A 14,032-nucleotide genomic window follows, 5' to 3' on the forward strand; every position below is an offset into this window, starting at 1 on the left:
TTAAAATTTTAACATATATATACAATTAGTTCTGCCATCAATTAATTAGTGAAAAGAAAGAAAGATAAGCCTTTGAGATATGGAGGAAGTTCAAACCAACTTCACTCTCCCCTAGAATTTATAAGTTGAAAATAAACTTCTTACCTGATATCTTATCTCTTTTTCATTAATTTTTTTCACAATTTTCTACAAATAAAAAGCCAATTATTGAAATAAAAGCAGTGTTCTACCTAAACTTAGACTAGTATTTAAGTCGAGAGAAAATTACTAGTGTGATCCCTGATAGGAAATAAAGAGTTACTTCCCTGTAACTGGTCAAGACAAACTTGACTTGAGGATCCCCTAGTTTTATCAATACTAAATATTTTAACAAGATGCACCGATAAGATGCATTGCTGTTGATAAAATTAAGCTGCAGCAGCAATTCTTCAAGTACAATTAGAAAATAGTTATATACATATGTACAGTGAGTAGAAAGTCTAAGTCCTCTATAATTCCTGTTTCAGTGAGTCTTCAACTTTGACTTGAAAGTTGTCACAGTTTCACAGTCTCAGATCTTCAGATATAAATCATTCCACAATTAAGGAGCAACTAAATTAAAAACTTCTGTTAACAAATTGTTCCAATTTTGACTGTAAAATCACAAGAGTGTTCTGGATATTGACATGGTGGTAGTTGTTCAGATAAATAATTGACTTCCAGACTTTGTAGACACTTATATATGAGGCACAGGACTTGAAAGTTAATGCGAGCGTGAACTGGGAGCCAATATAAAGATTTTAGGACAGGCATTATAGCCATCTATAGCAATACTTTTCTCTTAATTTACATTCTTGTTGATGGATATCTGGTGACTTTGGTTAAAGTTATATAAAAAATATGCCTACCTTAATACTCTGCCATCTATTATGTTTTTGCCGTTTTGAACAAGAGCAAAGTTTGTCTTTAAACCAGCATAAAATATAGTAGAATGTTTTGGGGCTAGGAATGATATTAAACGGAGGGGGTAATGTTCCGCTGTCTTCAAAATAACTAATCCACAGTTTTGAACGAGCAAATTTCCACTCTTCATCCGCTGAACTCTGAAATCATTCATAATAGAAATATAGGTTGCCAGACACTGAAACATATACCCACAGCAGCTAAGTTGTCCGAGTACCACATCAATAATATTTAGGTAAATAAAAGGAAAAATCTTCATAAAGTATAACATCATTTGCACTTTGAAAAGGGTCAGGGACATAATCAAGGGCAAAAACTCTCTAAGTAATTATCATAAATTCTTGCAATTCTATGGAATTATTTGTTTCGCTAGTTTGAACAATGCAAATAAATTACAAGCAGGTTTGATGAGAATTTTGTAATTCTAAATGAGTACTAGGTTCTATACTTGAGTCTTGGGGACATACAATCAAGGGACTGGCCCCGGGCTTCACCAAACTGTTGTACACCATGAATCATTAGAAAATTAAGAGCTGTACACATTTTCTTCTAGAGATATTAAAAAATTAATGCATTTTTCATTCAAAGCTAGTGCCATGAGCTAATTTTCATCTTTTCCAATTGATGCTGAGGTGCAATTATCTCTGTTAACTGTCTTGTTTTTTTAGGACATATATATTTTACTGCATAAAAAACATGTTTCGAATAATTTTTTATATATGTGCCCCTCCCCCACCCCACCCCATCAATTTACATTTCTTTTGGATATTTCTACTTACATATATAATCTGGTAAGAGTTACTCATCATGGCAATTAACATATTGAGTAGAACTATTAAGGCAATAAAACAATAGGAGCCGAACATCAATTTGCCAATTAACTCTGTAAATTGATGATTAAACTCTTTTAACTCGGCATGTTCTAAATCAACCAATCCAAATATAGACCAATACAGACTCTGTAGAATTTCAAACAAACTACAAAAAAAAAACAGAAAAAAATATTTAAATCTGGGGGTATAAAAAAAGTTATCATCAGAATGGGGTACTACATGTTCCCCCAACCCCACCCACCGAAAAGATATTTCCTTCTACTAATATTTTTACCTTAAAACAACAATAAATACAGCTAAGTTTTATAGTTTTCATATGTAAAAACACTTTAAAAAAATTAAAAAATGGTTAAGAACAGTGGGATATTGAGCTGCTATTGATTGTCGTATTATTTGAACAAAATTTGCTTATATAATGTCAAGAAAATATTTCGAAAATTAAGCAACTGGAAAAATTGTGAAGTGAAAACTCTGATTGACCTATAGCTATGTCATTGTTTGTATGGATTTAATGGCTGACTCACAGGAAATATCCTACAGAGCCCAACACAAGATTAAGCTCAAATTATTGGATAAACTTACTGAAGATTTGGTGAAGTTCTGATCCTATTTAGGATTAAGTGAATAATATGCTTAGAAGTTGTGAATTTTCATAGACAAGAGAGAGAGAAAGTAATGGGGTTTAATGTCCACTTAACACAAACTAGGTCATTGGGGACTAATATAATGGTTCAATTTTATTTCAACAATTCGATTGCCCATAGGGGTCTTTAGTAGTGGGAGGAAACCGGAGGACCCGTAGAATACCCACGAGGATGGATAGGCGACCCCACTCCTTGTCACGTACAACCAGGGAATTGAAACCACGCCAGTTGACTCAATTCAAAGATAAAATAATCTAGATGAAATCAAATAACAAAAGGAGATGAGATGCACCATTGCACCCTCACCCCAGCCCCCACAAAAGAAATGCAATTTACAACCCTGAGAAAGCTGTAGGCCTGATTATAATTGTGTGTTTGACATTTCAAAAATTTTTAGTTTTATATCGACGAATGATAAAATCCTATTACCATTTACTCACTTACAATAACATTAAAATATATTTCTTTTTTTTTCTTTTGAGATATACGTTATGTAGAATATTTTTACCCCAAAAAAAGGAGATAAGGCCAAAAAAATAAAAATCTCATTTAATACAGAAAAACACAGTATTCGAGAACAATAACGTTATTAAGAATGGACTGCAGGCTTACACAAAATACATAGCTGTGTGAAATCAAAGGAATCAATGTAGACTTATGTTACAATAATTGATTTGAATACTGTTGTTTAAAAAAAGTATTTTTAATTATGTGTGGTCCTGTACTCTAATATTCAACCATTATCCTAGCATGTTAAAATTGAATAATTTTTGGGACATATTGTTTACGTATAACCATGGTAAAAAATTAAATGATTCATCTGTAAATATTAATTAAAATATTGTAGTATTATTATGACAATCACAGAGGACAAAATTGCACAGAGTACTTTATATAAACTGTTAATCTTTCAAAGATTAATTCTCTCTACACAAATTTATTATACAGAGCTTGCAAATCTTGCAAAGATATTTTAAGATGATTATAATACATCAATGGACTGATGTTGTCATGGTATTTATATAAATTATTCTAAGACATTCTTTCTTACTGTGTGCCTATGTGGAGAAATTATCACAAAACAGAAACAGATAATTTATTTTTCTGTAAGATGACTTAACCATCTTGTTTATTACACAGAATTATATAGTTCCATGCTTAAATTAGATTTTTCTTATTTTAAATGTGAAAACCACAGTGTCTGAGCAAGTGTGGTACTGGCTCACTAACCATCAACAGGGTCATTTTTTGGCACATTTGACCAACTTCCCAAAATTGGGCCCCGCACTAGAAAGGCTTCAAATTTTTCAGGCAATCTATCTGGCAGGGTGTGGCTATTAATTTTGAAGTAAAGCATAGTCGGCCTTAAATATGAATGAATATAGCCCTAGTTAAAGTTATTCATATACTGCAATGTATTCATATGTTGTATCTTCGGGCCTCCCATATTGGGCCCCACATTTTCTACAACTGACCCTGCTATCCAAATGAAATTTTGCCTAGGAAACGGCCTTTCTTCCTACTCTTCATCAAATTTCAACTGTCAAGGGTTCTTTTACATAGACCCATCTTCCTGCACCACTGGCAAAGGGAAACGACACCTGAAAAATTCTAGGAAGTTTCTCAGCCAACCCCAGGACTGAACACTGGATGGAGCCTCTGGCCATATTGACCAAGTGTCATAATTATCGACTCCTCAATTACATTTCTGTCATTTTTTGTAGAATTTTTTGTACACTGTCAATATATATTTTCATTAACATAGAACAAACTTTACTTTCTTATAATTACCATAATTTATTTCAGGGAAGGATCCTGCTACAGTTTCACAACTTCCCCACCCCCCCCACCCTTAACCTCTCCTGCACTTCACAATGTGTCCCTGATTTTCAACCAGTGCATACATTAATATAAAACAAACAAAATAAAAGAACACTTACTTGGCAAAACTTCTGTATTTGCGGTCACACGAATCTGTTATATTGTTTGAACATTCTTGTGCGCGTAAATGTGCATAGTACCAGTACAGATGAGTTAATCCACATCCGAATGAGAACAACAATAAAAAGTATATCATACAAAAACGCATTATGTCCATTATCATCCTACCCAGTGAGATCTGTAGTGGTCCGAGGTGAGGACTCACAGTAAATATATATATAAGTTTTAACGAACTGAATATATTAGCTGCTGCAAACATGGCTTCTGCTATTAAATTTGGATCATACGCATCCCAATATCTTCGTTCTAAGTCACGTGGGTAAAGTTTATTCTCCTCCATATAATTAATCTAAAAAATAAAATTTTTAAAAATCAGAGAAAATTATTTAACCACCGGGAAATGACTGAATATGGGTTTTGTTTTGTCTGCACCTTCGATGATTTCATCAGAAATTTATTTGCTCCATAGACCAGTGGTGTTTTAAACTACATGTATATATTTTACGACTGAAGGATATCAAGGTGTTATCACAAATATACAAATCCCTTCAAGTAGACACATTGTTATTAATCTTTTAAAATATCCACATTCCTCGAATACGTTTGAAAACTCTTTAATTCTTAAATTGGTTGGCAACCAAAAGAGAGAGAGAGAGAGAGAGAGAGAGAGAGAGGAATGGGGTGTAACGTCCACTCGACACATACTAGGTCATTTCGGGACTATCATATGGTTCTATAATTCGCTTGCGCGTAAGGGTCTTTAGCAGTGGGAGGAAACTGGAGGACCCGGAGAAAACCTACAAGGTTAGACAGACAACCCTACTCCTTATCACGTACAACTGGGGAATCGAAACCCACGCCAGCTGACTCAATGACAGACCTTATGATACAGCACGCACATGCTAACCATTCGGCCATTCAACACCCCGGCAACCAAAAGAACATTTGTTTACAGAAAATGATGTTATACAGTGATCAACTTTAGAATAGAGAATATTGCAAATACCAGAGCTTAAACTGTTAAATTCATCAATATACATATTCAACAATTAGTATGATTAAATGCTGATTAACAACAACAAATTATTTTCGCTTGCACAAAATTATTGGCATTTAAGAGTAACTTGCCACGCCCATCTCCTCATTCTGAAAACAAAATTTAAGAACCACATGTGCGGTAAATTTATTTCCATCCACACCCATCTAATCAGTTCCACAAATTATTCTGTCAAATTAGTGCCCCCTATATTGTATTGCCTATAACAGAAGCGTGGAAAAATGGTTAAATTTAATTGCCGTAAAGCACTGCCATCATCAGTTAACCTCGGAACCTCAGACAAGTAACTTTTAGTCTAGCGATAAACTACTGGCATAAATAATCAAGTTGATTAAAGTATTTTAGCACATTTTACAACATCTATCAAGTCTGGTACACTTGATTTATATCTGAACTACTGACTTTTATCATGATTTGTTCCACTCTTGAGACACAAGATTCTGGCCTTGAATCAAGTCTAAATCTTAACTCGTTGGTTTATTGGGCGGATTTTTTATCCAAGTCTGTTGAATGTTTGAACATGATTTTTTTGTGTCCTGGATGAAAGAAAAAGAGAAGATAAATCACATTCTGGATTGTTTTTTTACTCGACTAGATCAGGAACTAACGCCATCGCCGTCAGTATTTTATCAGATGGTAATTTGCATCGAGGATTGATAAATGGTTAACTCACGAAGTCTAAAGATGGCATTATAAAGTTTTCTGAATTAGATTAATAGGGAAACAGGGTTTGGAAAGATAAAAAAATAAGAATGTAGCAATGATGGATATCATTTTTTATGTTCATTCTTGGTATCTCTGACATTTCAACATTTGTTGGAGCTTCTTAATTTCCTTTTACAACATCCATCAATGTGACATCTCGATTTACAAAAGGTTTTGTCTATTATATGTCTTACCAATACCAGTAATCTTTTAGTATTAACAAATCTAAGTGACACATTCAGTGAGGAATATATTCTTGATTTTCTGCAGCTCAGAGAGGTCCACGCCAGCCCCCTCCCCCTCCCCCCAACACAAAAACATAAAATATATTCAAACTGTAGTCACTGATTTCTTTATTTGGTAAGTGAGCTGAAAAGAGCTCTCTTTAATTTGCCAAAGACAAATATCAATACAGTCAACAGTACCAGATGTTTTTATTGAATATTAAGACATTAAAACTATAGACCACCCACCCAAACTTCTATATCATCTTTTTTTAATGTCTTACAAAATCAATTTGTTTTGCTAATGGAATCTGATAATTTGTCTGGTTTCTAAATAGATCAATCAAAGAAAAGGTATTATTTTGTATAGAGAGAGAGAGAGAGAAATGGAGTTTAACGTCCACTCGACACAAACTAGGTCATTTTGGGACTAACATATGGTTTAATTTTATTTACATAATTCGCTTGTGCATAGGGGTCTTTAGCAGTGGGAGGAAACCGGAATACCCGGAGAAAACCCACGAAGTTGGACAAGCGACCCTACTCCTTGCCATGTACAACCGGGGATTCGAAACCACGCCAGTTGACTCAATGACAGACTTTATGATACAGCGCGCGCACGCTAACCATTCAGCCATCCAACCCCCCTTTTTTGTATAGAATACAATGTGCTGAATTCATTCAGGTTTAATATTTTCAAGATGAAGAGGAGCCGTACAGGAGAGTCTATATGTATAACATAAATATTTTTTGAACAGAAATATATGTCCCTTTTTTTTTTCATCAATCAGGTTAATGATGACTGTAATACATGATGCTGTGTGCCATGAGGGAAAAATTTGTCTGCTCTTATATAATTCCAACTGTCAAGGGACCTCGGTTTTTTCGCCAAATCAAAAATGGAACAATTAACATAACAGGTTGATGTGTGAAGAAAGTTTCATTAAGGATATAAATTGCATATAAATGTCAAATCTCTTTAGGATTATGTCAATATATAGTTTTAGTCACCTGATATCAATATTTTATGGGTTATGGCTACTATATGTTCACTAATGATTGAAAAATTGAATTGTATTCCAATGAGAGAGAGAGAGAGAAATGGGGTTTAACGTCCACTCGACACAAACTAGGTTATTTCGGGACTAACATATGGTTTTAATTTTATTAACATAATTCGCTTGCGCGTAGGGGTCTTTAGCAGTGGGAGGAAACTGGTGGACCCGGAGAAAACCCACGAGGTTGGAGTATTCCAATGAGTATTAGAAATATTACATAGATAAAGATTTAACTTACCTGTATGTAAGCCAATACTCTCATCACAAACGTAGCTATATATAAAGAATTAGTGGTAAAGTCTAATATATTCCACATATCTTGTGCATATTCTCTCACACCTTCATCCCATAACTGTTTAATCTCAGCCCATATTAAACCTGAAATATTACAATGGAAAACTCATCAGCTAATATACTTTTTGTTTGCATGATTTTATACAAACTTCTCCACATTGTTAAATATCTGTTGACACTGCCACATATATAATGAGTATAATCATAGAGACAATCTGTCATCAAATTAACATCCATATGTATACCCATACATAGGCGTACGGGGAAATTTTTTACTGGGGGGGGCGGTGGTGGTTGGTGCCCCAAAAATGTAGTTAGGTTCTTAGTATGTTACATAATAATCATAATATCTCTTTTGCGATGAATAAGTTCTTAATTTCTAAATCATCAATAAAAGAGAACTAAATTTTATTTACTTGTAATATACACAACTAAAAACAGTTGTTTATGTAACTGTAATTTGTGGCTTACTGTACTCCAAACAAAGATTTCTATTTAATTGCCTAACTATAGACACTCTGAATTTAAATTCGCTGTTAAATTGGACGCATTCAAGAACACAATATTTTTTTATACAACTTTTACAAAGTACAATTGTGTGCCCAAATTTTCCCAGCATTTGGTGCCCAAATTGGGGGGGCAGCCGCCCCCCCCCCCGACTCCCCAGCTCGTACGCCAATGTACCCATACTCCTCGCAATATTTCATTTAATCCCACCTAATCCCACTCAAACAGTCAGGTCAACAACCAATACATTACAGAATAACAAAGTCATTTCGGATTAACCAGAGCTCTAAATATGTTAACGTTAAAGTATATAATGCCAGTCACATCTATATTACGTCGTAATACGCAAAATTTATTATGCTCAATTAACCATTGCATACATAGCAGAATATTGCAGAAAAATTAATTGTGTGACAAACAAGGAGGAGGATATCCAAAATAGCTACCAACGTAAACATTGGATAATAGCCACATGATTTTATCATCTGTTGGACTACACAGCAGACCAACAATATTTTCACCATCTTTTAATACATTTAATCAACTGTCTGAAGTTTAATGGAAAACCCCAGAACAAAGAGACGGGCTGTCATATATCCATATATTGTGTTTCAACACACTAGATAGAAATTTGACTTCCAACAATGGTACACAGGAGAGAATTGATTTGAGCTCAGTACAGCTAGCGAGGTATCTCTCGAGCCATTGCTTCAGGAATATGATGCATACCCCATCCTAATTACTTCTCTATTGACATGACTTACAGAAATCTTAAAGATGATAGAGTAAGATCCACCGAATGCACATTGCTCTATACTCTTCTACTAAAGTGCCTTCAGTTCACATGTAAATTGTTTACACCTTGGGATAGAAATGAAATGAAATGAAATTAACGTCCTACTGTTCTGCTCTGAACTGGGCTAATGAAGACGTGCATACGCCATACAGTGTGCTATGATAGAAATTTTGCCCGGACAGCAGCACTATGGCCTACTCTTATATCGAATTCCAACTGTCAAGGGATCTTTTACGTGTACGCCAATGTGTACATAGGACTTCGGATTTTCATCCCATCCGAACAACTAAACAGCTGTCCTTGTCAGGCCCTCCGTCCTGCATCACTGACATGGGGGAACTACGCCGGAAAATCTGGAAGAACTTTCTCGGCCAATGCAGGGATTGAACACACGTTCTCCAGGCTAGCGAGCCAGTGTCTTACCCACTTAGCCACCGTCCCCCCTGTATAAGGGTGGACCACAGTTTTGTCCGTGGATCCAAAGTATCAGATGCTGTTCCCTGCAAAGTCCGCGACTTGGTGCCACTGACAAGAGAAAGTCTGGCTGGAAAATCCAGAGGAACTTTCTCAGGCAACATCAAGATCAAAGGATACTCCGTGAGCTAGACTAATATGCTTGTTCATGTTATGCAAACTTCAAACTACATGAACAGACAAAATATTTCTACAGAAATAAGTTTAAACCAAACGTAAAATAATCCATTACCTCGTAAACTAAATTTAAAACTTGCGATCTAGTTCCCTTAAAACAGTTTTTGTTGATGTACTAGATTCTGGAATTGATTAAGAGCGTTCTTTGCTATTTTCTGCATTAAAGAATATTACAGAACCTGGGAAACAGTTCAATTCTATCGTGCTCTGAATAAAATGAATCTAGTATTGAATGTTTTAACTCAATAAAATCACTTGAACAACATCAAAATGTTGTTAACAATCCTGTTCAGTCAACATAGATTCTTAATTTGGGCATTTTCTTGTGCAGTCTAGACTGTATGTTGATTTAATGAGTTTAGACATTTGGTTTATTCATTTTAAAAAACTCCAAGTCAATTTTATTACACTAAGAAAGTTCACAGGTAAATTAATACAAAAAGGGAAAGATAGATTCTTGTTTAAATTCTTACAGATAAAGTTTACGGGTAAATTAATACAGAAAAGTGATGATAAATTCTTGTCTTAGCTCTTACAGGTAAAGTTCACACATAAATTGATGCAGAAAAGGGGTGATAGATTCTCATTTAAATTCTTATATTTCAGATTTAAAGGTAAATTAATACAGAAAAGAGATGATAATTTCTAGATTAAATTGTTACAGGTAAAGTTTACAAGTAATGATGACAGTTTCTTGTTTAAGTTTAATAATAGATTCTTGGTTTAATTCTTACAGGTAAATCCAGAATTATTATATTAGTTTACAGGGGTATTAGCAATATGTGCACAGTTCCATCAGGCCCGGTTTTTAATTGGACTATGTGGAAAATTTGAGAGACATCAGCCAAGCCATTATTGGACTATACCTTTTTTAAACTTCAATTTATAAATTGTTCATATTTTTATGATTGTTTCTAAAATGCTTTAAACAAAACTAGAGAAAAATCATTTACACTAAGAGCTTGGGCTTGATTTGATGTTTCCATAATTAGGTAATTCAAAATACTGAATATGGGCATATGCCATGCAGTGTACTACGAGGGAGCTTTTGCCCAGATAGTGGTGTTTCATCCTATATTTCATCAAATTCTGAAGGTTCTTTACGTATTACACCAACTTGTAGACAAAACCTCAGTTTATTGTCAGATCCAAAGTATTATTGTTAATTTGACATTCAAGCCATTCCATTTAATTTCATTTTCTTGATGAAAGTGATAATGCCCCTCTAGCATTAACATGAAAAATCTTTTCTCAAAAATGATGTTACCAAAGGGAAATTTTTGTCTGGACAGCGGCGCTACAGCCTACTCTTATTTCAAATTCCAACTGCCATAGGTTCTTTCACATGTACGCCAGAGTGTACACAGGACCTCAGGTTTTCATCATATCCGAATGACTATAGATTGTCCTTTGCCAGGCTCTCCGTCCTACACCACTGACATGGGGGAGTCACGCCGGAAAATCCTGATCGAACAATTCACCTCCTGGTTTGTGAGCCAACATCTTACTCAATGAGCCACTGCGGCTCCTATCAATAAATAAATGTAGCATATATGGTTACTAGCATTTGTATCGGGTTCACAGGGATATCAGTGAGTTTTATTATTTTGCAAAGTAACTATTTTATGGTAAAATTACAATAAAAAGACAATCAACATATAATATAACACTTTTTTCAACTTCTTTGGCATTAAAAACTTGAATTTCTTTGTTGATATAAAGGGGAATTCAATAAATGTCATATAGGATTGGCTTTTAATTTCCTATTGACAGTGGTGTTAATTTATAACAAGATATACAATATTATCTAAAGGAAATGAAATGGGGTTCAATGTCTTACGTTTCTGTACAGAACAGGCTAATGAAGACTGGCATATTATTAAACCATTATTTAGACCAGAAGCAAGAGAAATTGTAATTTCAGGGGTTTATCAACTATTTTTAATCCTTCTTACTTAGAACACTATAATATTGTAATAATTCTAATTCAGACCATTGTAAATACCGAACTTCCAGCTTTGGAATTTATTTGCAAAAAAAAACAAGATCAATTTATAAGACATGGGAAATGATTTAGGGTCTACAATTTTGGCTAAAAAATAGGGTCATTTGGGGATGGTGGGTGGTGGTTAACTTTATAACCATTTAATTCATCTATGTTTCATCACTAGATACACCACATGCTATCGCCATCATAGAAATAAGTCTGATTAACAAGAAAATATCTTTATTAAACGTTTTCTTTGTGTATAATTCACAATCATCCTTTTCTCTTGTCACGTCTAGACTAGTCCATTAATCAAGATGCTTACAGTCAAAAACACAAAACACAAATAATAACCAATGATGATCACATAATCTAAAATATCCTTTTTTTGTCAAAAAATGAGAATAAGAAATTGCTTGGGGGGAAAATAGGTTCTTGTTAAATATAAAGACTGCTGTAACAACATTCATTTATGTTATACCTGACTTTATTATATTATAAGGATTCATTTTAACTACCTTAGATACAACCTCTCAATATTATAAATAATGGAAAATGAGATGAAAGGACAGGAGAAACCATATATTATTTTCAGGATTACGATAAAAAAAGGAAATCAGGTAGATGAAGTAGTCAATCAAGGTAGGTGTTTCACAATATAATTGAGTGGATCATAAATCCTGCCTATTATCAACGATAATTGAGATTAGTAATAGTTATACTGTCAGTACAGTCAATATTTATTGGAATTTCAAGAATGATTCTCCATATCTTAATGTCCGAATGGGCATATTCCCTGTCAAACGCTTGCTTATCCACAAAGAACCTGTCTGGCATATAAGTCCAAAACAGCATCCCTAGTTTCAGCACCTACTGTTCTGTACCAATAGGCCAATGAAGACCGACATATGCCATGTGATGTGCTATGAGGCAAATTGCTCAGCAGCAACAACACCAACATACTCTTTGTCAAATTCCAACTGCCACCAGTTCTTTTATGTTGAAATTAGCAGGAACTCGGTTTTTCCTTCCATCCAAAAAAAATTAGACACTGTTTAGTCCATCCTGCATCACTAAACAAGAGGAAACTTGGGTGAAAAATCCCAAGAAACTATTTCCAACAGCACTAGGATCAAAACCGGAACTTGCCAGTCACTGAGCCAATACTTTACTTACTGTGCCAAAGAATATGACAATTGTAGAATTATCACATTTTTTTAACACATTTTTAAGTGTTTTTTTACATATAAATACTACAAAATTAACTACATTTATTGTGTTTTAATACATAATTTTTATGGCATGTAAAGTTCTCCAATTAACTTGCAGTAGGTCAAGACCAGCAGATATGACTGAAATGGGAGCCTTGGTTAAAAATAATCCGGCAGGGTTCAACTGATTGACAGCTATCATTATCATTACATGCAGTAATTATACTTCTATTCATCTCATCAATCAGTTTCTAATTAAAAGAGATAATTAACCTGGACTGTATATAACATTTCTTATATAACTACCAGATTACCTCTTCCATTGTTAACAAGCCATTTAATTGCAATACAATATTTACAATTCCCTCCACAAGCATGCATTATAGACATTATAGCAAACTTTATTACAGGTCAGTATCAAAACTTCATTCAGATGATAAAAACTGCAACCGACTTTGTAGGGAAAATATATGAAATCGGGTCTACATTTCTACACCAACAGTACACACCGTGCTATGAGAGAGAGAGAGAGAGAGAAATGGGGTTTAACGTCCACTCGACACAAACTAGGTCATTTCGGGACTAACATATGGTTTAATTTTATTTCAATAATTCGCTTGCGCATAGGGGTCTTTAGCAGTGGGAGGAAACCGGAGGACCCGGAGAAAACCCACGAGGTTGGACAGGCAACCCTACTCCTTGTCACGTACAACCGGGGATTCAAAACCACGCCAGTCGACTCAATGACAGACTTTATGATACAGCGCGCGCACGCTAACCATTCAGCCATCCAACCCCCCCACCATGCTATGAGAGAAACTTTGCCTGCACAATAGCTTTTTCGCCTACTCTTCACCAAATTACAACTGTCAAAGGTTCTTTTAAGTGCATGCTAATTTGGAGGTCCACAGGATCTGTTTTTTCGGTCCATTCAAAAAAGATAGGTTAACAGACAATGAAACAGAGGCCCACAGCAGCTAAATCATACAAGCGGTCAACAAGGGTTGTCGCATATTTATTCCTTTGTAGATAATTGGGAGCATTTACAGGACAATTTCATACATATCAGATTATAATTTTTGTCATTTGAGGGTTCACAAGGTTCTACAAACTGAAACAAGGGCCTTAACTCTGGAAGTAATTTACAGAAATGTTGAAATTTGACAGGCTTTTTCATTTTAA

At 34.6% G+C, this 14,032-nt stretch overlaps 1 protein-coding gene across 4 annotated transcripts in view; it reads right to left on the reverse strand.

The window, feature by feature from the left end:
• LOC126830304 (transient receptor potential-gamma protein) overlaps positions 1-14,032 on the reverse strand; it is a 101,899-nt gene that overhangs the window by 11,708 nt on the left and 76,159 nt on the right. For all 4 annotated transcript variants that reach the window (XM_050560675.2, XM_056102696.1, XM_056102697.1 and 1 more), the window contains exons 6-10: positions 7,643-7,782; positions 4,360-4,709; positions 1,722-1,920; positions 888-1,082; positions 145-186 (exon numbers count right to left, since the gene is read on the reverse strand). In XM_050560675.2, coding sequence (XP_050416632.2) covers positions 145-186; positions 888-1,082; positions 1,722-1,920; positions 4,360-4,709; positions 7,643-7,782 — 926 coding nt within the window. The remainder of the gene's footprint in view (positions 1-144; positions 187-887; positions 1,083-1,721; positions 1,921-4,359; positions 4,710-7,642; positions 7,783-14,032) is intronic.

Source organism: Patella vulgata, chromosome 8 (assembly GCF_932274485.2).
Source record: "Patella vulgata chromosome 8, xgPatVulg1.2, whole genome shotgun sequence".
In the NCBI taxonomy this organism is placed as follows: domain Eukaryota; kingdom Metazoa; phylum Mollusca; class Gastropoda; family Patellidae; genus Patella; species Patella vulgata.